The sequence below is a fragment of the Excalfactoria chinensis genome, chromosome 7, assembly GCF_039878825.1.
Source record: "Excalfactoria chinensis isolate bCotChi1 chromosome 7, bCotChi1.hap2, whole genome shotgun sequence".
In the NCBI taxonomy this organism is placed as follows: Eukaryota; Metazoa; Chordata; class Aves; order Galliformes; family Phasianidae; genus Excalfactoria; species Excalfactoria chinensis.
The window spans coordinates 17,555,480-17,581,137 of record NC_092831.1 but is presented as its reverse complement, the minus strand read 5'-3'; the positions used below and the strand labels follow the sequence as shown (position 1 = coordinate 17,581,137).

General features: G+C 38.2%; 1 protein-coding gene across 1 annotated transcript in view; it reads left to right on the top strand.

Annotated features, from left to right (window-relative positions):
* The first annotated feature begins 792 nt into the window (after positions 1–792).
* Positions 793–25,658, top strand: part of MYO3B (myosin IIIB) — a 173,272-nt gene continuing 148,406 nt past the window's right edge. The window contains exons 1-6 of the mRNA XM_072341621.1: positions 793–1,040; positions 6,348–6,413; positions 6,625–6,664; positions 22,893–23,076; positions 23,960–24,094; positions 25,510–25,614. Of these exons, the coding sequence (XP_072197722.1) occupies positions 6,407–6,413; positions 6,625–6,664; positions 22,893–23,076; positions 23,960–24,094; positions 25,510–25,614 (471 nt within the window). The 5' untranslated portion in view covers positions 793–1,040; positions 6,348–6,406. The remainder of the gene's footprint in view (positions 1,041–6,347; positions 6,414–6,624; positions 6,665–22,892; positions 23,077–23,959; positions 24,095–25,509; positions 25,615–25,658) is intronic.

The following is a 25,658-nucleotide window of genomic DNA, read 5'->3' as shown; positions in this document are numbered from 1 at the left end:
GCAGAGCTGAACTGCATGTTTCTGACTACAAAAATAGATCTGCTCATTTTATGAGTCCAAACATTCTTGGGAGAGATAAATTGAAAAACCCTATGAAAGAAGCAGAGGGTGTTCATAATGAGCTGGCACAGAGAGTGCCAGGGAAAGCTGAGTGGGAGCCCCGGTGACGTGAGGCTGGGATAAGCCTCCTGTTTATTTCTCTGGGGCTTTTTGCTGTTCTTGCTCCCTCTTCTTCCCTTTCTCTCTCTCTCTCTCTCTTTATTTATTTATTTATTTATTAAGCAGAAGCACACCAAAGAAACACCCATCTGAATTTCTCCTAGTCAAACAACCAGAAACAGCCTGAAGAGTTTGCTCCACCTAAGCCCAAATACAGACGAAACACAAATACGGAGCTCAAAGACGGGGGGATACCATCAGAGAAACGCTCCCAAGGGGGGAGAAATGCGTTATAAAGCGTTTATTTTGCTCCAGGACAGAATTCTCAGAGCGCGCAGACTGACCTGTGCACTCAGATAATCGTTTCGGACAGTGCAGAAGACACAGAGCCCACTAAGGTGGTTAGTAAATCTCAGTGAAAGCAACGTAATACCAATTACGTATACGTATGCACTATTTGTATTTCTTGCTCCTCACCGTTCCTTTAAGATCTCTAAATCTCTTGCTTTATGGCTTTAATTGACCTTCCTCGAGGTCAATCACCTCCGTTGCGCGGCGCAGCGCACCCTTACGCACTGAGATAATCACGCGCCCTCGGGCGCGCGCCGCCACGTCCAGCCTCAGCAGGGCGAAGCTCCGTGCAGCCGCTGCCCGGCCACGCGGGGCCGCCCTCGGCCGCCGCCGTACCTCCGCGGAGCGCCGCTCTGAAATGGCGGCGTGAATTTGACCGGCGGCTCTCTGTCCCGGAGAGCGGGGTGAGGGCCGTCCCCTCTCGGAGGTGATGCCGCGGCAGCCGGCGGCGTCAGGGCTTGTGTTTCCCCGGTACGCTGAGAAGTCCGCTGCAGCAGGGGAACGTGCACAGACGTAACGGTTTTTGGAAGGTAACAGCTGTACTTAATGCTGTAAGCGGACAGAGCGGAGGAGGCGAACTTAGAGCGTCTTTCTGGTTACTTCTCTAAAGCGGTGCATTCCCTTTCTTTGCAAATATAAAGCAGTTTTTCGTTTTGGTATTTCAAACTTGGTGGGTTTTTTTGTTTGTTTGTTTGTTTTTGTTTTATTCTTCATTCTGATCTAAATTTGCACTCTAAAATTCCAATACCACTGTGCAATGAAAAGAGAGGCTTGGCGCTTTGCTTTGAGGTACTTTGAAACAGTTAAGCACAAAACTCTGCTCCTGTGTGGAAATTCCTGATAGCATGCAAATGCGTAGTGCTGGCCGAGTGTCAGCAGTCCAGCTGCAGTGACTGAGGTTTCTTTCTTGTCAAGGCAGTGAATTGGTTCTGTCTCAGCCTACAGTCAAATTCTGTGGAAAACGTGTATCCAAAAATACCCCCAAATTAATTTCACTCGATTCCTAATGCATGATATCCAACTGTAATGCATTTATTTCCCTAATGTGATGTCCTTTTGTCATCCGGTGTTTGATGAAGATTATTGACACTGTAGCACATAAAGTGAAAATAGAAGTGTTCACCCAAGTTCTGCTCAGAAATAAAAATGTGACTTGAACCAAGCAGAGCACTTTTGTCCCTGGGCTGACACTTTGATACAGCCGTCTTTCTAGGAGGTGAGGTGAGCATAGGATGTTGAAAGCCAGTTCACACCCTTTTCAAATTGACGGTCTGCTTAAGTGCAAATAAATAGATCAGTTTGGGAATAGAAAATAAGAACTTTTTCACCCCTTGTACTGACATTTGCTGTGTGTGGTGCTCTGTGATTTCGCACCTGCAAGGTTTTCTGCAGCAATACACAGGTGTGTGTGGAGAGTGAGCTGTGCGATTCCCCCCTAAGAACTGTTTGCTGCCCAGCTGATGCACATGCACGATGAGTTATTTCTCCAATACCAATCAAAATCTTTGGTTAGAAGACACATACCTGTATTACTGACTTTGTGAGTACAGGGATGAGAAGTATAGCAAGCAGTGCAGTGGCTGTTTGGTTACTTTAAGAGCTGCCAGGACCAATTTTGCAGCGTTTTCACCAAATGCATTCAGAATAAAAAGTTCACTGGAGAAACACAATGATTCTTGCATGCTAATGGCTGGAGGACAACAAAAGACTCCTGAGTGCAAACTTCTCCCGAGGAAGAGAAATGTTCAGTGCTGTGAAAACAGAAGTTACTGTCTTTGCCGGTCTTCTGCCAGAGGAAGCAATGGAGAAGAGAATAATGAACAAGTGCTCATAGGATGTGCAGTCCTGTGAGGGTGTCCAAAGGACATTAGTGTTCAGGAGGGTGTTTCGGAATACTGAAAATTCTGGTGTTGGTTTGCTTGTATTCAGTTTAAAACAATTTGGCTGGTGATATTTTTCTGCACCCTAGTTTCAAGCTGTCATCTGAACAGCGCAGTGATACGCTGTGTGTAGCTGTAGCTTTTCTTAGTTGTTAGAGATTTCATTTTTCTTCATTTTGAGAGGTAAATTCCTGTGATCCAACCCAAGGAAAAATAAAGCTGGAAGTAAGATGAGGGAAGAGCCTAATGGCTAGAAAGAGAAAAGAAGAAAGGGGGGGGAAGCCTCACAAAAAAACATGTAAGCACTGAACATTTACCAACATCTTCTACTGCTGAACTTCAGTAATGTAGAGCTGGAGATTACAAAGGCACTTTGGCTTATTTGTTCTAGGGAAGAGGAGAATGCTCAGTGCCTGCAGAAACAGTCAGCTCTTCATTCAGTAGGAAAGATCTGTGCTGGTTTTATTCTGTTGTAGTTCAATTCCTTTTCATAAAATTAAACTGAGAGGGACTATGGGAGAATAAGCAAGCTGCAATACGACAGAAGTCATTCAGGATGCAAGTGCAGAGTGGGTGTTTTCAGTAAAGTCGAATGCATTGCAGTATAACATATGGAGCCTTAGTGCTAATGAGAGAAATCAAATATGTGAACTCATTTGCTGTGATGGATTATCACTGTGCTGTTTGATACAGACCTGTAGCTCCTAAAATGGTGAGAGGAGACGGGAGAAGGTAAGGGAGTTGCAGCAGGAGAATCTAGAACACAGAAGGTGCATGATGAAGGTGGTGATCACCCAAGAACTGATAGCGTGCAGCTGGAGAGAGCATCAGTTCCACTGACTGGTTAAAGTGGTGGAGTACTCTGCAGGTTGAAATGGAGAAGGAGCAACCATCTAATAGTACTTTAAATCTGTCTCCTGCTGGTTCCATCCTGGTTTTCCTGCCTGGTATGCTTCTTTCTCACCTTAACAGAGTTCTGTGCTCCTACTCAGCGGTCTGGTCAAGTAGAACTGGGAAGGGGCGGCTTGTCAGGAGTGACAAGAAGTGACTGATTTTTTTGTGTCAGCAAAAGGAAAACTCAGAATGAACCAGCTGCTGCATTCAAAAAAGCAACGGCTTCAGATTGACTTGCCACACCAGAAAACTGAAAAACACCTTGAAAAACTGTTGTTTAATTGCATAAAACTTCCGTGAGGAATTTTCCCTTCTCTGGGGAAGTGAATCTGAAAGATGCCCTGTGTGAAGCTTCATTGTGTCAAAACTGGTGGGCTGTGACTAGAATACTGTTATGCTGGGATGAACATCTGATGGTGTAAAGCTGAGCTGTCCCTTCTGAGGACAGCAGGCAGGAAGCTCTACTGACACAGGTGAGACTTCACCTGTGGTGGCTGCACAGGAGTGAGACCAAGAGAGTATGAGATTTTTCTTGCTTAGCTGCTGCTCCATAAGGACCAAGGCATACTAGCAGCCTGTAGCTGGCTCCACCGTTCATCCAGCTGCTGCTTCCTCAGGCACTAACTTTACCTCCCTGTGTGGTGATGGAGTGCTGTTATTGCAAATGTCCCCTACTTCTGCTACAGAATGATACATTTGAAAACACCAATTGATGTTAACTTCACTCTCCTTCTGAAACAGATGAGAACTAAGGGGACTGAATGCATTTTTCTGACATACTCTGTGTAAGGGAAACTGTTGATCACAGCCTGAACCTCTGATTAACCATCTGAGGCAAGCAACGAGGCAGCTGTGGGAGCACAGGTGAAGGTAATTGAGCTGTGCTCCTGGAAGGGGTAGAGCTTGATTCCACCTCTCCTAGATCCCATTTAAGGGCTGACCACCACTAAGGTAGCATCTCTTTCTTTGTGGAGTTTTTGTGGCAAGCCTCAACATTGGTGAGCATCCATCTCAAATGAAAGCCTCAGCACTGGTGAGTCTTTTCTTAGATACCCTCTGGCTATCCATTTACTCTGTAATAGCATCTATAAGCTTGTATTATTCCAACTATACAATGTGATGTGAATTAATAAACTAGGCAGCTTTTAGTAGCGGGGAATGTATGAAGAGCAAATGTTTTGTAATAAGGAAAGAGTTAAAGCTAGCACATGACCTTTGGCATCTTTCATTGTTCCTTTTGCTCTTACAGATACTTCTTCCTTAGTCTGAAAATGAATAGAAAGTGTAAAACTTTAGAAAATACATTGCTGTTTGCCTTCTTATTGTGATGACATTACGGTTGATAATGAACTCTGTAACAAATTTATTTTCCTTCTTTCAGTGCTAATGGTAATAGTTGGACTGTGGAGAGTGCTGGTGTGCTGGTGGTTGTGCTCAGCACACCTGAGATAATGGTATAATTACTGGTATCAGTCCAGGCTGTTATGTGTTGAACATTCTGTGTAGACAGTATATTTTTTGGCTGAGCATAGGCCTTTCTTGCCTAAACATGTGCCTGCTTTATTTGTTGATTTCATAATTCAATCTTACAGATTCTTACATTTTATTCCAATTATATTAAGTGCCACTTACTGTGTGTGAAGGTTTATGTACTTCCACCCTCTCCTATTTTACTTCCATTGTCCTGGTTTTGTCTTTGGTCCTTCCTGTGCTTTGCCTTATCTACCCATAGTTAGTTTTTCCTTTTTCTCCTAAGTTTATTTGTTGTACAGGCTTCCTAAAGTCACTGCAAGTTACTATTCACAATTTACTCTCAAATATAAACATTTTATGTCCTGTCCACCAACTGTGTAAGAAATGTGCTTTGCCATGTACTTACTTTTATTTTTGTCCTGGTACTTTGAGTTCCCATAGAAAAATTTTTTGGAGCTAATATCTGAGCAGGCAATAAAACAAGCCAGACCAGAAGAGAGTTTGTAGCAAGGCATAAGATAGAGAGGTGAATTTGAAGAGAAGAGGCTGTTTGTGTGAAGAAGGCAAATTGAGGCTCTTAGTCCCAGTTACACAGAGGCTCTGAACTGGTTAATTCATGTGAAGTTTCAGATCTGTCCTTTTCCTTAATGTTGCCCATCTCCTGGCTCCATGTACCGTTCTCTCATTGTTGTGAGTTTCAGTCTAAATGTCCAACTTCCATATTAATGTTTACGAGTCTTGTGCCTCCCATTCCCAGAATTAGAAAATGTAGTATTTAGGTGGAACAGTACAAAGTGTCTGAATAAATGAAGTCATTTTATGAATGCTGTGCTAATCATTAGTGTGTGCTGCATAGTAGTTCAAGTATTAATAAGAATTCCACAGAACATAATACAGAGGGACTAGAAAGTTCTCTTGAGAATAAAAATTGATGGCAATTTTTCCTTTCATCCTGGTAAGACTTCTTATTTTAGTTGGTACTTTTTAGTTGCTACTTTCTAATTGCTATCTGTAGTATCAAAAGACACAAAGTTATGTTAAAGAAGTTCCTGCCTTTGCCTAGAAATTTGTAGATTTCATTCTAGCTGTGTCATATTCAGAATTAATTGGATGACCCAGTTTTTATCCTGGAACATTGTATGAACTTAGAGACTGCATCTAACAGTTGTTTGAAGAGTGTATCTATGATTTTAGGTACAAAAAAAGCTGGAGGCCATAACACAGTGTTGGAAGTATGTTAGATGCTAATCACTGAATAGAGAGGTGACCAGGGGAATGGGAACTCATGCCACAACCATAAGAGCCAGATGTTTCCTTTTTAGTTAAATCTCCCTGTAAAAGATTGGTATGAAAATGGTTTGAGGGGCACTGTTCATCATTCTCTTTCTCGCAATAAAGCATCATTCCACTTCTTTCCATGCACCGTCCTGTTTGTAATAAATCAGCTGAGCAGGTGAAGTGTTCAGGAAACTCTCCTAAGTTCTCTTTACAAACTGAATCAGGCTATAAGTTTTGGATTTCTGTTTCATTCATCATGTACTCAAGACCTCCTCATGTTCTTGTTAATAATTCAGCCTTCAACTATTCCAGGTTTATTGCTCAGAGAGACAACACCTTTTGCTGGGTCCAGCATATGGCCAACAGAAGCTATGTCAGGTAAGGAATACAAGCTTTCATTTTTCACTTTTTCTCTTTTATTGCTAAGCAGCTTTGAGACAGAACTATGATGCATGCGACAATGTTTCTGTATGTCAACAGCTGTTAGCTTGGATAGCCAGTTACTTTGAATCAGCTGGAGATATGCCAAAGATCTCGAGTGTCTTGAAGGCTGTCAAGCTTTTACTCTTTTTGTGTTTTGTTGTTACAGTATCTGCAAACTCAGCAAATCCTGAAGGAAACTGGGTTAGGTAAGAAAGAACTTTTAAACTTTGACTCCTATGGCGTGCTGGTGGAAAAACAAATGTTCTGTCTCCCTTTCACAAAATAGATAGGTCCTTGTCTCACCTTGGTAACATGTAATTCTATGGTGGGCAGCATTAGCTATGGATTGTTACTCTGCCTGGAGATAGATATCATTAGCCTTTTTCTTTCCTTTTCTCATTTATTTACATATCAAATAATGAAATTACAATTACCAATTCAGGCAAAATACCTGACTCCCTGGTACATCGTAGCAAGTGTATAGTAAAGAGACAGTGAGAAGACTCACTGAGAGCACGTGTTTAAAAATAACATTAATTACTGACCCTGCTATTGCTTCTCAGTGTGACTGTATTTGACTCAGATTGCAGTAAAAGTGTTAATTCCATTCTCTAACATTCCCGAAGTGTAGAACAGCCCTTCTGACTGATCAGTTACTTCTGTCTTCTCCTTTTCATAAATTAGTTGCTGGTAGAGGCTTCTGAACTGTTACGGTGCATGGCATGATGAAATAGATTTCCCTGGCTGGTAAAATTCTTAGTTGTATTTTTGAAAGAACACTGCAGCCCCATCTTGGAAAGAAACTAAAATGTTTAATTTCTGCAGGCTTCACCTCTTAGCTTTCTTTAAAGAGTGTTTGTTACGAATTGTACTTTAAAGGCTGCTAGTCTTGACTTAAGAGGCTATAGTGTTGATAATTTTGATCATGGACAGTGCCTGCAGTATTGGAAGAGGAATAAGCTTTTATGGCCTTAATGCTATGAGGAAGAACTGCACTGCTTTCATTATAACTCCTGTCTGGAGAATTGACTCATAGTGCACTTTTTCCTTTGTGTGTTCTTTGCAAAATAAAATAAAATATGGTAGCTCACTCTTCCCTCAGAATTCTCAGCCACACCAGGTGTCAACCTATTTGTGAAAGGAAACCCAAGGATTTCATTGTAAAGAGTTTTAAAAGAAAAATCAATTTACAGAGACACTGGATGTAGCACAGGTTCATATTAAGGATTTTCCTAAGTGTTAAGTTCATGTTCTTGCACGTCTATTTGCAAGTATTATAGCAAAAAGAGTATCTCTTTCTAAGACACTGTGGTAATGGAGCTAATGAGAAAACAGTTGGTGCTGTCACGCTAAGGTTATCTTCACTCTTGCAAGACAAAATATAGTTAGACTGGCACATTTTTGCAGGGGTAGGCACTTAACCATATGTATAAAAGATTTGATCCCTTTTAGCCAGCAGACTCCTCTGTCCTTGGCCAAGCTGTCTTTTACAACATATATAAATCTGTATAATGCTCAACAGCTTGTACTATGTGCCATGGTTTCTTCTCCAAAATGCTTTGACCTCTGTAGTGGAAATTCTAATTTGCAGCCTGAACCAGTGATGGAGCACCTGGTGGGAAGGCAGGGCCAACCCAGGGGAGCTCAGGTGCATGTAATGAGGGAAGGGGTGCAGCCAGGATTCACCCCTTCCCAGACCTCATTTAAGGGTTGGCAGTGGAGGCACGGGTGTCTTGCTGGAGTTCCCTATGTGTCTGAGATGTTCTAAGTATAAGTGTGTTGTTGTTTTTCTCCTTTGTTTCTGTGTCAATGGCTGCTCTATCTGGGCTTATCCTTTTAGCAGCCTAGGACTTTGCTACTCTGCTATGATTTCTGTGCTCTCTGTTGCATTTTAGCAACAGGCCTCCACCTGTATAAATGCTTTGGGGATTAGGTGGAGGATCTTGGAGTGTTGCAATAGTACCAGCTCAGGTAAAACTGTTCTAAGGTCTATGGCTGCCAGATTGCTGTAGCACCAAGTAAACGCTTCACTTTATTCTTAACCTAATTCCAGTTCTGTCAGGGAGGCTGTAGGTATTCAGTTCCACCTTCTCTTCTCTTTCTTGCCTTAGTGGACTCCACTTGAATGAGTACAAACTGCAGTCCTGCATATTCTTGCTCTAGGTGTACCTGACTGTCTGCAGATGGAAGACTTTGTTGAACAGTTCCTTAGAAGGGCCAGGTGTCATTAACAAACTGCATACTATAAAGGCCTTGTTAGAGGCCTTGGTACACCAACTATCAATCCAGATTTAAAATTCATTCATACAGAAACTGTGTGTTGCATGAAAGAATAGCCTGAGCTCTTGCTTTGTTATAACAAGGTAGAGGCGCCTCTCTGTAAGAAGACTTCTTTCTGGTGATATAGGTGCAGTTTTCTTTTTAGTATTGAAATCAGAAACAACAGGAAGTTCTGGTTTAAACTGTTCAGAATAGTTTTGGTTCTGTTTTTTATATTTCCTGAGTAAGTGTAGAATTGGAAGAATAATGATGATCCCAAGGAGTTCTCGTCTTCATACTTTTTGCTGATACTTGGAAAAAGAAAAATCCCACCACTTTGTCTCATAAATATTTCCAGGAGTGAGAAGTATTTTACTAAACTCTGCCAAGTGGAGAGGTTCCTGGTTTAGTGTTCTCTGCTATTTCTACCCTCAGCTTAGGCACTAAATAAATCATAGGGGAAGAGCAGAATCTTTTATAGTAGCTCAACTAAATAATGATTTGTTCTACTGTTTGTTGATTACCAGTGCTGTTGCCAATTCTTGTCTTTTTCATGATTTCTTTACTCATTCTTTTTTTCTGTTGTGCAGCCCAGCACGAACAGAAGAATAGAAGGAAACTGCCATTAATCTGGTCCTGAAAGACAGGCAGGGCTAGAGGTTCCTGGTGCACTTCTTTCTTCAGCATCTCCCCCACTTTTTCTATTGTGATTGACAGTATCAGTTCACTCTGTCGTCCAGTTCTCCTGCTGATAACACGTGCATGCACAAACTCAGGCATTGCAGTGGAATTTCTGTCCAACTCTTATCTGCATTTTACCGTGAACTGACTGTGACAAAATAAAGGGAATTTTAACCATTTGGGAAGAAAGAACTCCAAACACATCTTCAGGGAGCAGTGACAGAAGCTCTGATAGCATGTGCATGAGGCAGGAAATGGGAAGTACAATTTAAACCCCAGTAAAGCTGGAAACTTGGGAGTGAAATTCAGCAATCTGTTCAGTAAAGAAACATGGGGACTGCAAATGAGGTGTCTGAAAGTCAGGAAGCTGGTAGTAGAGTGGTGCCTGCTGAAGCAACTGAAGGAAGGACACTGAGATCAGCATTACAGGGATGTGAGGGCTCAGTAAATGATTTATTTTTTTATATATATATATATATTTTAAATACATTGGGAAGGTGTATGTCATAACTGCTGTAGTCCCTCTTAGGTGCAGAAAAAATTCACTGTGTTCTAGATCAGTAAAATTATGTTTTTCTTCTGAAACAGATTTTGTGATTTTAGGACTATAACTGAATGTAGAGCATCTTACCTATAATTCTATACTCCTATAATTCTGGATTTTTTTCAGTACTTTCTTGCATGTCTGTCTCTTCATCTTTAACAGACATGGGTTTTCATTATTTTCATTGTACATGTAGAGAATGGATTTAGTTTTCACATGGAGTACCACATTCCATTTGTTACACTAACATTGCACTGTACATTCCATGTCTGAATTAACAGAAAATTATAAACGCATCAGCTGCATCAGAATCTATCTGACTTTTTCTTTACTTTTCACAGGCATCCAATAGTTGAAGGTACTGAATGCACTATATTTTATAGCTCCTCGATTTTCTTTCTCCTTTATTTCTTTCTGGTGCCTAGGAGTCCAGTGAATCATTTCTGAATTCACAATAGGCCTGAGATCCTTGAAAGTGTCATTGCTCAGAGAACACAGCTTTCTCCAACCTGTTCCTGTCAGGAAGACTTTTTATTTTTTTATTTTTTTATTTTATTTTTTTCTCTCCTCTCCACTTGAATATAAGGTGCATGAATTTTCAGTACAAAAATTGTCAGCCTTCTTAAAGGCTTTTTGATGACTGACATTTTCATCAGTGATGAAAATAATGTTCGTAATTTGTAACATTACCTTGTAGTGTTCTCAGTAAAGCATCTGCTTCTACACTCATGAGAATGGTGTTGTTTCCTCAAGGTTATGGACTCAGCTAGGTAAAGAATTTGTAGTCTTACCTTGGAACTACTTTGTTATAACATACCTCAAAAATAGGATTTTAAGTAACTCCTGAAAATTTTGTTATTAATGCAAACCATTTCAAAAGGCTCAGTTAAATGAGACAAACATCTTGATTCTGTTTGAGTGTCTCTTTAAAGTATGGCTGTTTATTTACTGGGTTACAAAACACTGACATTTACATTTTTACATAGAGGCTTTGTTTCTGAGATTAAACCATTTTCCAGGCAATGTCATGCTTCACAAGGGAGTAACAGCTTGTGAAAAGCTTAGCCAGGTGTGAATAATCACTGAAGTTTGTTAAGGGCAAGTGAAACTCTTCACATTAGGCCTAAGGCCATCAGCTGCTGAAGAAGATGGCAAGACATTGTTTGATGGAAGGGATGGATTACTGCTTTAGTAGGTGAATGATTAGTGCTTTGAGTTTTAAGGTAGAGGACAAGGAGGAATTACCCCAGAGACAGGTGTGGTTTGTGAAGTGAAAGTTGTTTCATTCCCTTCTATGAGGGAACATAAGCTGAAAAAGACCTGTGAATTTATTAGATAAGAGAAGCCTTTAATGCTGATCTAAGTCTAGGTACACATAGAATTTAACTTGTTATCTTATAGTGTTATAGACCTTGATAAACTGCATTATATATTATGGATGTAGTAAATAAATCCTTTTATTAACAGGTTATGTTTACCTGGTTTGAGTGAGAGAGACGAATACAGTTGACTAACTCCGAGAAATGTGTGCCTATAGGCAGATGTAGATGTTACTGAGCTACCATCAGGCAGCTAGCAGTCCAAACTATTTCTTAGAAATTGTGAAGGACAGGCCCAAGTACAAACCATAACTCAGTGTCTAGAGAGTTATTTCCATTGATTATTTCAATGGTAGTGAGAAGCTCAATGATTGCGAAGGAGTGCAAGGGTAGAGAATGTTATCTCTAATTTTACAAATTGGGAAATTAGCGAATAGTGAAACAATATTTCCAGGGTACACGCAACACTCTTCTGTCCTGATATCTTAACCCATTTCTGTGTCATGCTTTGCCTCTCATATGGTAGTTGGCTTCACTAATGTAAAAGTTGAGCAGAACGATAGGTCAGTGTGCCTCTGAGATAACATCCCATTTTTAGAATTAGTTCAGTTTTAATTAGTGAATTAACTGGATGTATAAATATTTATGACTATCTCAGATGTCTGATTACAACAGGAAATAAATAATTCATGGTAGAAAATTACCTTTGTATAACTGATACTTCAAGGATATAAATCAGATATGGCAGTTTTGAAAAAGCAGCACAAAATACTGTTCTTTGCTGCAGTGCCCTCAAGTGAGTATATTTTTGGTGCAACCATTGCTGTTCTAAGCAAGGTTAAGGGAAAAAAAAAATAAAATCCTTCCAATGCATGAATAGTAGTTATGTGAGAAAGTCTGTTTACAGAGATGTGCATATAAACAGAGAATATTGACAGTTTGGACAATTTAGGGAACCATTGGAGGCATTACTTTCAGAACAACTTGCAGTATACAAGTATATATGGGAGCTGTAAGAGATGCAAAGAACACAGTAACACTTTGATAGAGCAAATTCTTATTTGCAATATGTTGGCAGGAAGGCCGTACCAACAATATCTTCCTGAAAATAAAAGGTGTTACTTCTAGAGCGGCCCTCATATCAAGCCTTAATCTTAAACTGGGAGGCTAGACTTCAGTGGAAGGTCTTGGTCACAAAGTGGGATTGAAGAGGAACCACCTACAAAGGAAAACAGATTAATGAAAAGGGATGCCTAGCAACTCTTTTAGTGGAAAAATCAGCCTCTCTACACAAAGGGAGCTTGCTACTGAGACCAGGAGGAGTGATTTAGAAAAGACCAACAATGTTTCAGGGTAGATAGCACAAGCTTGAAGGAAGTACTGGGGGCTGTTAAGTGTAGTGGATTAAGGGGAAAAAGTTTTCAATGTCAGAAGACTTAAACAGGGAAGTTTTATGGTAAGTTATTGCTTTGACTGCATACTTCTCTTTCTTTAATAGCTAAATTAAATGGGTTTTCCAAAGCCCCCTTACATCCGTGCATTTATCTGTTCCGTGTTGCAAGTATAACCCCCATTACAGAGATTCTGAGAAAGAATGCCAGGGCACTAGGTGTCCCCAAACTTTCTTCAGGAGCGTTTGCAGCAGCCCAAAAGTTGAATTTGGAAAGGAGGCTGGTTCATTCCTTTCTTCTGAAAGTACATGGAGTTTTTGTAGTTATTACTTTATTTTCTTTTCTTATTTTCTTACTAAATTGTACTCTCTTCAAGATCACATCTCTTGGAGGTGTTAATCTCCCCCAAATCCTTTGAATCAGAAGGGATTGAAGTTGATTAGTGCTTCTCAGTGTGAAATACCTGGCAGGAGCAAGCTCAGAGTTTTGCTTGTGTCTGTGTTGGCATCTGTTGTTTTCCCCTAGACGCTTATGTTCCCTTTCCTTTACTGGGGTGACTAAGTTCTTTGGCGATGTGTTTTTGTGTTGGTGGGGCTAAGGTCCATATGTAAATTGCATTGGATGTTCAGAAATATTCCCCTGTTCAATAAAGAAAAGTCAGGTCTTTCTTGCCAGTGACCATGCATAAGAATGTATAATAAAGTACACCCAGGTCTGAACTCCTCTTAACAGCCACAAAGCAGGACTTCTTTTCATATGAATATCTGGAGAATCATGATAGTATAGCAGTGTTATTTGCTTTACAGGTCAGAATATACAAATACTGAAGTCGTGATATTGAGAAAGGAATCATCAGTTAAAATGTCACGGTGGAATATTATTTCACTTTTCTCTCTGAAGCTTCCTTCCCATCAGAATTTGCTATCAGGTTATTGTTTTTGCTTGCCTAAAATGTTACTGGGTGGTGATGTCTTTGTCTTTTTGGGCTTCAGACCAGCAGATAAAAAAGATATATTTTTTTCTTCAGTGTTGGTTAAAGCAACATTAAATATTGTATATGAATATAACAACTCTTGCAGCTCCTATGCGTATCACAACCTGTCCTTCTATCTATCTATATACAAGAATCCTTAACTGATTTTTAAGTTCAACAATTAACCATGAATAGCAGCAGACACTGACGTTGTGCTGCTGCTTCATGTAATGTGCTTCTGCTGGAAATATGTTGAACAAATTGTTTGAGGATTTGCTTAGGTCTTTGTTTCTGAATTCAGAGTAAACTGTGATTAGCCCAGAGAGCATAACTTGAATTTGTAGGTTGCTCTGAAAGTAATGTGTTCTATTTATTTCTATAGGAACTACAGCAGATGCAAAGAGCACAATAACACTATTTGACCAAGGAAATTCTCAGCTACAAAACACTGTTTTCTAACATTGTCACCACTAATTCTGTCTCAGTTTTCACCAATAATGAACAAGAGCCTGCATGCTGCTCTTTTAAAAATCTGCAACAGCAGATGTGACCTGCTGTTTACACTGCTGAAATGCATCACCCTCTGCCTCATTGTGCTCACATCCACTGTTAGCTCTCCACCAGTGTTCAGCACATCTGTGAAAGTCAGAGTGCCTTTTTTTCCCACATATAGGAATTCAGTTCCACACCTTTGCTTCAAATGCACTTCCTTGTCAGAGGCCAAGTTGTCAGACTGCCCCTCTGCTGCCATCTGTCACGTGGTGACAGAATGTAGTGGAATATTGGCGGGAAGCTACTGCTGTACCCTCAGCAGCCACCTCTGATGTTCTGGGCCAACATAATACAACAGGAGGCATTACTTTTAGAGCTGTGCTCATACATCTATAATTTATTAAACTTAATTCTTTGAAGGTTCTTTTGATAGCTGCTCCATAAAGACTGCTGCTGAAGGAAGTTTAAAATGAACAGATTCTATCTAGCATGCCTATTATTATTTTTGAAGCCTGTTAGAGAAGAGAAATTATGCAAATTGGTGTCACGGTAGGCTACTGCACACATGCTGGTAATGCATAACAACTAGCTTACTGATGAAAATACTTCATCTTGAGCAAGAGTCTTTGTCAGCACTGAGTGCTGCTCTTTGTGTTGTGGTTAACAGTTTATTATTATTTTGCTCATGGATAACGAGAATGTCTGTTCTTATTTAAAATCCTCATTAGAATGAAACTGTTGTAAAATACTGGAGCACTGTAATGTTGAATTATGATTGATTACATTATACAATTAAAGTATTTTGTGAAACAGTAGGAATATCCTTTCAAAAAACTGAGCAGTTTTGTGGCTCACTCTCTGTGAATGACTAAGTGGCTTAAATCCTTTAGCTCCTGTATGTAAAAGACTTGATAAATAGATTAGGCTCAGGATCAATTAGTGTCACACTGATCTTTAGTATTAACGAAGTGAAGCTGCTAAGATTCAACCTGTTTATCTGTACCCTCCATGACAGCATCTTAAGCTAACATGCACTGTATTGTTTGTATAGTACTGGGCCTGGGAACTGGTGTGCAGAACACACGGTTCTGTGCAGTACTGGCAGATACAAGCCCTACTGTGAGGAAACTGTCTTAATTCTGAAGAATTCCTGTATCTTTTGCGGGAGAAAAATCCAGTATAAGATAAACTGATTTCAGGAAATAGGTCGCTAATGTAAGTTTGCAGTTTTTTTTTTCTTTTAACTTTTTTGTATGATTGTTTTAGATTTTATTTATTTTTCGACGTCTGTACATGAAACATCTCAAGCTTTTGTAATTAGACTGCAGTGAAGAGGCTGGTTTTGGTCTAAGTGCTGTCATTCAGTTCTTAGCTCTTCTTCCTTCCATTTTAACACTACCACAGGCATTTTAATTGCTGTGACAGTTTACTGCCAAAGGAGATGGAGAAAACGTTCAATATTGATTTTTAACACATGGGGCCTATAGCTGGTAGTCACTTGATTTCCCACTTTCAGTTTATAACTGAAAAGGCTCATGAGATTATTAACTGCTTTTTAATGCTGAATTCCTAGCCTGAGGTGAAACTCATGTGTTAGCTGTTAGTCATTTGTAACTGCTTAGTGTATTGTGTTTGGTGGATTACTGTTTAGATAACTAATAGAAACATAAATAATATAAATACTGTTTTGTCACTGATTAGAACTTCCTGTTTGAGTTGTTAACTGGCTTTCAGATGTTTGGATCTGGTCTGGGACAATAACTTCTGCTTAATATTTTGTGAGTCTTTGTGTGTTTCACTTTTATATTTCTAATGTAATAACTCATAATTTTATCATAATTGATTAGGTGCACCATCTTATTCAGTGTTTGGTGTCCAGAGATGTAGATGTGAACTGTTTCATTTAGTAGTTGGACAAATTGAATGTATTGTAATTCGTCATGAACGATCAGCATCTTTACTTTCAGTGGTACTGAAAGTGTCATTAGAAGTATCTAATGATTTGTGTTAGTAACATGATTCTCTTCATGTCACAAGATAAGACAGCTCTTCAAAAATTGGGTGGTGTTTTATTTTTATTTTTTTCTTAAATATGAATTACCTCCCAGAAGCCCTGGATATGTCATCTTGCTAATTTTGTGAAAGGAAAGTTTATTTTCTGCATGTTAGTGTGGAGTGCAGTTGACTTTTACCAGCTGTTTTCAAGAATTATGCAATGGAATTTCACTTAGCTTCACCTTCCCCCTCCCCTGTGTTGATACTGAAAAATCTTAAGCTATTTATGTTCAGCCTTGGTGAACCAGTCTTTGGAAGTTATGTGAGAAAGGATTGCATCCAGAATTATTAGAGAAGTGGTAATCACCTAAGTAATTAAGTTCCTACAGTTTTCATGAAAATCAGAGGCTAGGGAAACAAACCAAAGCCCTCTCTGGTAGAGATGCAGATTGAGTTTTGTCCTTTATGCATTGTAATTTGCTTAGACCACCTGTGTGTTAACAGTTCCAGCTTTGCTACAACAGAGGTTGACCTCTGGGTAAGTTAGAGGAAAGGAAGATTAATTATTGATGGTAGAATTTTACAAAGATACGGATTTGTCAAATTCAGTAGTTTCACTACTTGTTGAAATAGTTGTTTTGTGGCTTTCTTAGTGCTGTGAATTACTGTTTACAAATCTTTTCACTCTATCTTCATTTTAGCTCATGTGTATTCAGTTGAGGAAGTTCAGCTATTGTAGATGAGGAAAAAGCATGTTATATCTATGAAGTTCAGTGAAAATGAGTGGAGCTGAATGTTTCCAAGATAAATAAATTTGATACTTAATAGAAGCGTTGACATCAATGAAGGCAAATAAAAGAGAAGCAAAGCCCCAGGAAATTCTCTGAACTACTAGTGATCACTTTTATTTAAAAAAAAAAAAAAAAAGCTGAGATAAAGATGAGGGTGAACTCAAACTAAGACCTTCTTAATCTAGAAAACCTCAGTGATTGCTTGTTCAGTACTTGATTATGCAGCTGATTGAGGCAGTGTTCAATTTAACTTAAATAGCATGGCCCATTCTGTTCAGTTTAAGCAGCTCTATTTAAAGCTACTATTGTACTGTCTGTAAGTCCCATTCAGCCTCCAAAAGATATGAGGTAAACTGGTAAGCTGGCTGTTAGAGGCAGCAAGTGACATGAAGCCATAGGTCCGTTTTAAGAGAGAAACATCAGAATGAATTTTTGAAAGGAGGAACAATGTGACTTTTGAGGGAGCTGGGAGAAACGGGATGACATCTGGAATAAAATGAGTTCCTTGTGAACCAACAGCAAAGTCAGCAGTGCCTACTGATCTGACACAGGCCTCCGAGAAAGGGTAAAAATGCATGCCAAGTAAGAATAGAACTATATTTACAGAGTATTTGGTCAGGGGCCAGGCTATACTTTATCTTTTCCTCCATGCATCTTTGATCTGTTTACTTATGAAAATAGCTAATTCCTCAGGATGCACTTGTACTCCCAGAGTAGCTATCTTGTCTGTTTGATTTATATGAACAATACAAAAATGATAAAGCTATATTGCAAAAAAAAAAAAAAAAAAAAAAAAAAAAAGCTTTACCCATTAAAATGATGGTGCAGTAAGAATTTACTTAATATTTGCAGTGCAACAGATAATAATGCAATGAATCTATAACATGTGCCTAGATTGTCTGGGCTAGACACATACATCTTTCTCCTTTGCTTTCTCTGGGATGGTTTTATGTTTTGGACTCAAAACATGTGATCCAAAAAATTGGGATAAGGTTATAGTCTTAAATGCTGTGGTTCACAACTGGTTTACGAGTGTGAAACTCACCATTTAATAAAAGTGTTTTTTAAAAAAAATAATCTAAGAGTACCATAATTATTTTACAGATTTCCCCTTTAGTTATGGGCAAGGTCTAGTTGTGTGAAAACATTGAAAAACAGTGCTTTCTAATACTCTACTGATGTATTACTACGCAGCTAGTAAAGCCAAATGCTCAGATGCTAGTATACAAACTTCAAAAGCATTTGCTGGAGGAAGTATATCCCTATATTCTAGAGAATTATCTGCATATGACCAGGTGAGATCTTAAAATTTTTATTTAAGCCTTTTTTGTTTCAGAACACAAATAGCATTACTGTTCTATTACAGTATTACAGAAATGTCAGAATAATTGTATTGTAGTAGCAGTCTATCATATGTTTTCAAGATGGATATCAAATGCCCATTTAGACCCATCCACGATGGCACAGAATATTTACTATGGAGGGTTTGGGGTGCATATTGTACTGCAGAGATCCTGAAGAGGAATCAGACAACACAGTTAGGAACTAACCAAATTGTTCTTGTTCTCTTCATTTCTGTACCTATGTAATAATTAAGTAGTAGGTGACATTTAAATGTTTTTGTTGTGATGTCATTTGGGGTTTTCTGTGTGATTTATTACGGTTAATCCCTAGAATGGGATTGACGTTTCATGTTGTGATGGACTGGAATCATAGAAACAACTTTGGCAAAGGCAAGCCAACAGTCACAACATTTTCCTCAGAACTATCATCTATATATAACTCGCTGCTGCTGATTATCGCTCTGAACTGGTCCTGTCACTGATCTTAGAAGTCTGTAACTTTGAGTTATTCCATTCATCCATAAAAAGAATGCAGAAGATAAGAAAGTAACAAAGGTATTCCTGAATTTAGAAGACTATTTGTAGAGAAAGGGAATTTATGCAAGTACAAATAGTAGGAGGTTTAAAAAGTTGGAGTATGTTGAAAGGGAGAATGTTTCCTGGTTACTTTCTCTGTATCTCTGTTTTCAATATGCACAGAGCCTGTTTCATGGTTTCTGTATTCAACAGGGACTTGTACTGTGAACTGAACTTAACAGGAGTGTTTTCAGGGATCTACCTTTCATCTTTAAATAATAGCAGTTGTATTGTCCTGTTTTTCCTTTAAGTTGGCCTAGTGACAGTGCGGTCAGTTGAAGTATGGTTCTTTTTGTCCATAAGTTGTATAGTATCAGTAACAGCTTTTGAAAATACTTCTGTCCTTCTCTATCTTCTGTCACTGACCTTCGTCCTCTAGAGAACTATGTGCATCACATTTTGAAGCTGCTTCTCCTACAACCAACTGCAGACAATTATAGGATGGTATGTTGATGGATTCTTTTGTATGCTGTATTTCAGGATATTGACATCCCCTTTGTTTCAAACTAACCAGAAAGAAACAGCAAGAGGGAACTAGCAAAGAAAGCTGTTCTGACTATTGATTTTCTTATGGCTTTCAGTGGTTCATTAATTCCCCTAACAATTTCTTCCTAGGTAGCTGGCTTGGTGTGGCAATCAGTAGCCAGCAGAATAGGGGCTGTCATGGCTGGGTGAAGCCATAGCTGATAATCTCAGTTTTGCCATATGAATTCTTCTATCTATGGCTCATTTATTTAGTGTAGAAGCAAAATAGAGCTCTCTATAAATAGTGGAATACTGTAATTTTGAATTTGACATTCTCATTCTTTCACAATTTGTGTAGATGCCAGAAGAACATCAGCCAGCTGTTTCACAAGACAGGCAAGGAGCTGGGGAGAAAAAAAAAAAAAGCTGAAAAATTAGCTGTATGCAAGAATTATTCATATGGGAACACTACTTTTTAGATATATATACATTATTATTTTTTTCCCACTGGTATTATATTTTGGGGGTTGGAACTACATGATCCTTGAGGTCCCTTCCAACCCAGGCCATTCTGTGATTCTGTGATTAACTGGCATTGCTTTTATGTCCCTCCCAGCTGCATTAAAATTCAAACTATACGGTACCGTCTAACCACTGTTGTGCACTAGGCTGGACAGAGGCTCTTACTAATTTTAAAACCTGTATTATCTTGAGAGAAAGATAGCTGTGGGATAACAAATGTGCCAGAAAAATGTTGGCTTTATTCTAGAGGTTGTTACAGCATATCAAATCTCTACATAATCATATAAAATCTCTACATATTTCGTGTAGTCTTTTTTGGTATTTCACTATGTAGTTTGAACTTTGTGAATTTGCATTGAGAATCAAAGAAGAACTTCTGGAATACCATGTAATTTCCAGAAGGCTTTTTTTGGAGGCTGTTAAGAGCCATTAGAGAAGATTGTTGTTTATAAAGGGAAAAATGACTTGTGGACTGTCTGTAACCCATATTTTTTTTGTTATCCTTTTATCGTATGATATAATTACCTAGATTGGAAAAGACCTTCAAGAAAATGTCCAAACATCGACCTGTCTTTCTGAGTCCTGTCACTAAATCAAGGCCCTTACTGTCACATCCATTCTTTTTTTTTTTTTTTATCAAACAAACCTTGCTGTCTGTTTGCCTTCCTGTTAAGGAATAATACATAATTACAGATTCTAATGTCAATCTTATTTATTCTTTAAATTTAGATAAAACTTGTTTATGCATCTGCTATCTTAAAACTTTGTTGTATGTGGTCTCACTTGATTTGTTCTGACTCCTAAAGGTTTTCAAAATGTCCAGGTGTTACAAAAAGACTATTGAAATGTATTTTCTTGTTGGAGAAAGTCTCACTTTGTGGACGATTGAAAGAAACACTGTCAGTGGCTGAAGCCTGTTAAGTTGTTTTCTCCTCTTGTTTGTCATGGTTGGTCAACATAGGTTTACAACTTACAAAAGAAGTTTCTCTCTCTTTTTTAAGAATAAAGCTTGCTATGAGCATCTGGCCCAGTCTCATGTCAAGTTGCCCTTTTTTTTTTTTTTTTTTTTTTTTCCCTTTTTAAAATAGGGCTTGGTAGAGTGCAAGGTACTTATTGATAACATCTAGTCACTCCTCAAATAGCTGAAGAGTGTGCAATCACAATTAGCTTTAAGATGTTCCCCAGCCAGCAGAGTTAATTGCCAGAGAGTAATTTTTCAGCATCTGCTGTGGGCTCTTCTGCTTGCCCACTTGGAACAGATTTAACCACTGAGAAGTTTTCTCCATCTGGTGGTAGAAATCATGAAATTCTTGTAATCAGGAGGTCTGTAATAGGTTTAGGCTCCCTCTGGGGAGGACACTGCTAAGTTTTTCCACAGCTAGAAGCCACACTTTGTGTATCACTTCAAAGCACAGAACAGGTGTGAGATCTGATGTGTGAGGAGTAAAAGGGAAAAGTCTTCCTAGAGGAATTTCAACTTCAGCATTTTAGAGTTAAGGTTTTCTGGATATGGGTTTTTATAGAGTTGATTGCATTCAAACATAGCTTTTCATTGTACAAAACACAAATGTGGCAGCCCTTGATTTAGGGCACGTAATTTTGTGAATAAGTAAAAGATAAGCAAAAAATTGAAGTAAAAGCAGAAGTTGAACACTTAAAAAATCAGGCTTCACAATACTTAAGGTAGTAGTATGTACTGCTCTTTTGCTTTTTTGCAATGTAAAATTTTTACATCTATCACAGAAATGTCATAACTTACTATTGATTACTTATTAATTAGAGCAAATTCAGGAAGTGGCACAACTTTTTAAATTTTAATGGAAAATATATATTCTTACTGGCTGCTTAGGAAAGGTGGCATTGTAATATATATTACATTGGTATGAAGAGTGCTATGCATAGTTTTCTGGACATTCTATGTGACAGACTAGTTGTTACTGTGACAGGAAAATACCAGCTGTCTTTACACATGAATATTGGCACTATTTCTCCTTTAAAGCATTAAAATGATATGTTCAATATGTCTTTGGCTTTCGTTTAATTTTTGAGAAACAACTGTTCCTACTTACATTTGCATCAGTCTTCCTACCCTAAGTAAAGCTTGTTGTTAAGGTTGGCTTATCGGAAGCTACATGTCTGTGGATGCTGTCTTCAGTTCATGTAGTACAGTCTGTTCACCAGCTTCAGCAAATTCTCTCTCTTGACCTGGTTCAGCGTTGAGGTGCTGACTGTATGTGTTTAGAATACTATAATTTATTTGCAGTATGCTGTATTGAATCCAAGTAGTGAGAAACTGTCCTGATAACTTACACTATTGACCTTGAAAAGATTTATAACATTGACTAACTTTTTCTTTTTCTACTCTGTTCTCCTTTCTGTTTCTTCTTCTCCTCTTTCCTCCCCTCATCAAGAAATGAAATGTTTTGTGCTTTCTGCATGGTAGATTTCTTTAATTATATGTTTAATTACATTTTTTTCTTGGTATTTAAAAACTTTCCTCTGGAAAGTTATAAAGCATACAAACGAACGTCTCCATTTTGCAAACTGCTACAGAGATCTGCATTGAATATGAATCTGAAAGCAGTTAATTTTCTATATACAGTCCTGTTGTAGATGTATCAAATATGATGAAGTGTTTTACCTACTGAGTGTTTGCCTGGCAATTATACAGGGAGTTAGATAAAATGGGTTAGTTGAATGACATAGCTTTCTAATGCAAAGGAAATAAGGTCTCATTTCATGAGCTGTGTTAAACAATTTATAAAATGTCCAGTAAAAGTGCATGCAGTGCAGATCAGACTTTGGCTGGACTTGTTAAAATGCATTCAGAATGTAGCATATGCAGCAATGTTTAAAGCAAATAGTTAATAAATGCAGCAAAATAAGTAAAGAGAAATGACCTAATGTGTTTTCTTTGCCTTCCTTTATCTAGTGATCTTATCCCTCCACATGATTTTCATTTGTCATTCCATCCGCGTATCTTCTCAAATTAGATCAGTATTTGATTTCTTTATCATAAAATTGCTGCTTTAGTTCAGTTACTGAAGGCTTCCCATTGTATATCTGTCTGCTTTGTTTTCCAGGAAGCCATTGTATGGATTATTTCAATATAATTCCAGCATGATCGGGCTGGAATCATTAGCTGATCCTACAGACACCTGGGAAATAATAGAGACTATTGGAAAAGGCACTTATGGTAAAGTCTATAAGGTTGCCAATAAGAAAGATGGGAGTCTGGCAGCAGTAAAGATTCTTGATTCTATTAGTGTAAGTAAAGTATTAAAACTCATTGCTAATTAAAAATAAAATCAAATAGACTTAAAATGTAAGTAAAATGTTATATATTGAAAGCATCTTGGAGGGAATGTTTTTTACAGTGCACTGACAGAAGGAAACCTGAAAGATGCTGCTGAAAGTTTCATCATCTTGTATGTTTTTTGAAAATAGCATTTCCTAGTTTCATTTCTATGTCTCATAAGTACTCCAGCACATATTCAGACACTCGTACTTGGAGCACACATGTGCTTGGGGGTCTGTTTTAGGAAGGAAGACAAAGGATATGGTAAATCTTAAATGTTCTTATTCTACACTCCCTGGAAGAATTACTTTTTCCATTGCAGAAATACTGTGAACTTCATGATATTTCACAATTGTATTCTGTAAGTGTATAACACTGCTAAGCAATAATTAAAGCACAGGCAAAATTCTTGGAGGTGATTCTCTGCTAGCTCCAGTTTTAGTGAGATTTAAATCCCTGACCTCTCCCAAGAGCAAAAGCCTTTGCTCTCAGTGGAAGAGTTAACTGGTAACTGTACAGGTTGGATCAAGCTGAAGTTTGATTGTAACAGTTGAGCTAGTTTATTTACTATGAAAGCAATTAAGTGTCCTTGAAGAGGTGCTGCTTGCTTTATACAGATTTCACATTTCTGTATGTAAATAAAAAGATAAAATCAAGTGTCAGGATTTGATTAAATTAAATACCATAGATTGAATTTGCAGTATCATGTGAGTACTTTCTGCAGTGTTAGAAGAAAACCAATTAAAAGTAAAAACTACTTTAAAATAGCTCTTTTTATCCATAAGAGTTTGTTCTTGCTTTACACAAGGTTACTGTGTCTGTATGTTCCATATGTTTATGTTTTCCATTCAGGATGTAGATGAAGAAATTGAAGCAGAATATAATATTTTGCAGTTTCTTCCCAATCATCCTAACGTTGTTAGATTTTATGGGATGTTCTACAAAGCAGATCAATATGTGGGAGGACAACTCTGGCTAGTACTTGAGGTAAAAACATCTTGATAATCTTACATCTTAACTAGTGAATGTTGGTGGGTCTCTGTTTTCTACTGCTAGGAGAGTCACTGGCTTTCATGATTCTCTGATAGGGGCCATTTATCAAAAGACTGGTGATAGATGATATGTCACAATATACTGTTGAAAATCTCACAAAAGAGGGAAAGTCCTCACACTTTATTTCTATACAAGTTGCTACATTCTGCCTTAAAAACCACTGTATCTTGTTGGTAAGAATGCTTTACCTAAAAACAGCTTGATTTTTCTCGTTGGAGAATGTATTAGATAAAACACTTCTCAAGTTCTTTAGAGGTCAAGCAATCAAGGGAAATGCAAAATATGTAGAAGTAACGTGGCAAACAATTAACAAACATGCTGCCTGCTGCAAAATGAACAGAGAAAATGTAATTTAAAACTAGAATTTGGTTGTTCTAGAAACTAGCAACAGGAATGCCTACTATTAATTCTTCAGTGGCAATTGGTATTCTTGCAATGAAAAGTGTAAAATGACATATGGTAGTCTGTTGCCAGTTAAGAAACTGCAAAAGGCTTTTGCAGCATGAGTGAGGATTTCTTCTAAGCAATTTCCAGGCTTAATAGATGCAGCGCTTTGCACAGGCTGATGTGTTCAGTATAACAGCTTTCAAACATTTTGCTGTTATAAGTAGGCTGAAAAGGTTAGCATTTGCTTTTTAATTACAGTTCATTTTAGAAATTCCATTCCCTATTCTTGAATGATGACTTGAATCAGAATGGGAAAGCCTTACTTCCACTTCAAGTCATAGAATCTCAACAGAATGCTTAACTTCTGTTGGTGGTAGAATTGTGAAGCTCTTTGACATTTCATATTAAATTCCATTAACTACTGATAAAGGAGATTTGGTACCTTTGTTTTCCTGTTGCTCTTTACCGTATGCCTACTGGCTTCGTGTTGAGTTTGAGCTTGGATTTCCATGTGTTCTCTTTCTTTCTTTCTTTTTCTTTTCTTTTTTTTTTTTTTTTTCTTTTTTTCTTTTTAAGTGTAGCACATCAATCAGACAGGTTGTTATCTGTGGTGCTGCATATAACAAAAATTTTATATGGTACAATTGTGCAATATTCTATATAACAAAACTGAATATAAAATTTGAAAGAGCTAAGTCTGTACAGACCTTACCAATTAAGTACAGTCTCATCAGTTGCTTTCAGTGCACGTTTTCCAGACTTTGAAGACTTTTGACATTTAAAAAATTGCAATTTCCTTACATGGATGATTTTATGGATAATAGCAAAGTAGAAATCTGATTGTTCCCTGACTTGTGCTGTAGTTTGGTTTTGTGAAGTAGTTTTTCACAGCCTAAACAAGCGCATTGAGTAACTTAGGTCATGTCTTGCCTTTTCCCCCTTTGTGTCTCCCCACTTCACAGCTGTGCAATGGAGGGTCTGTCACAGAACTTGTCAAAGGTTTGCTGAAGTGTGGGCAACGATTGGATGAAGCTATGATCTCATACATCTTATATGGTGCTCTCTTGGTAAGGTTGTTCACTGGGCTTGTAATGACAGCAGAGGGTGCAGT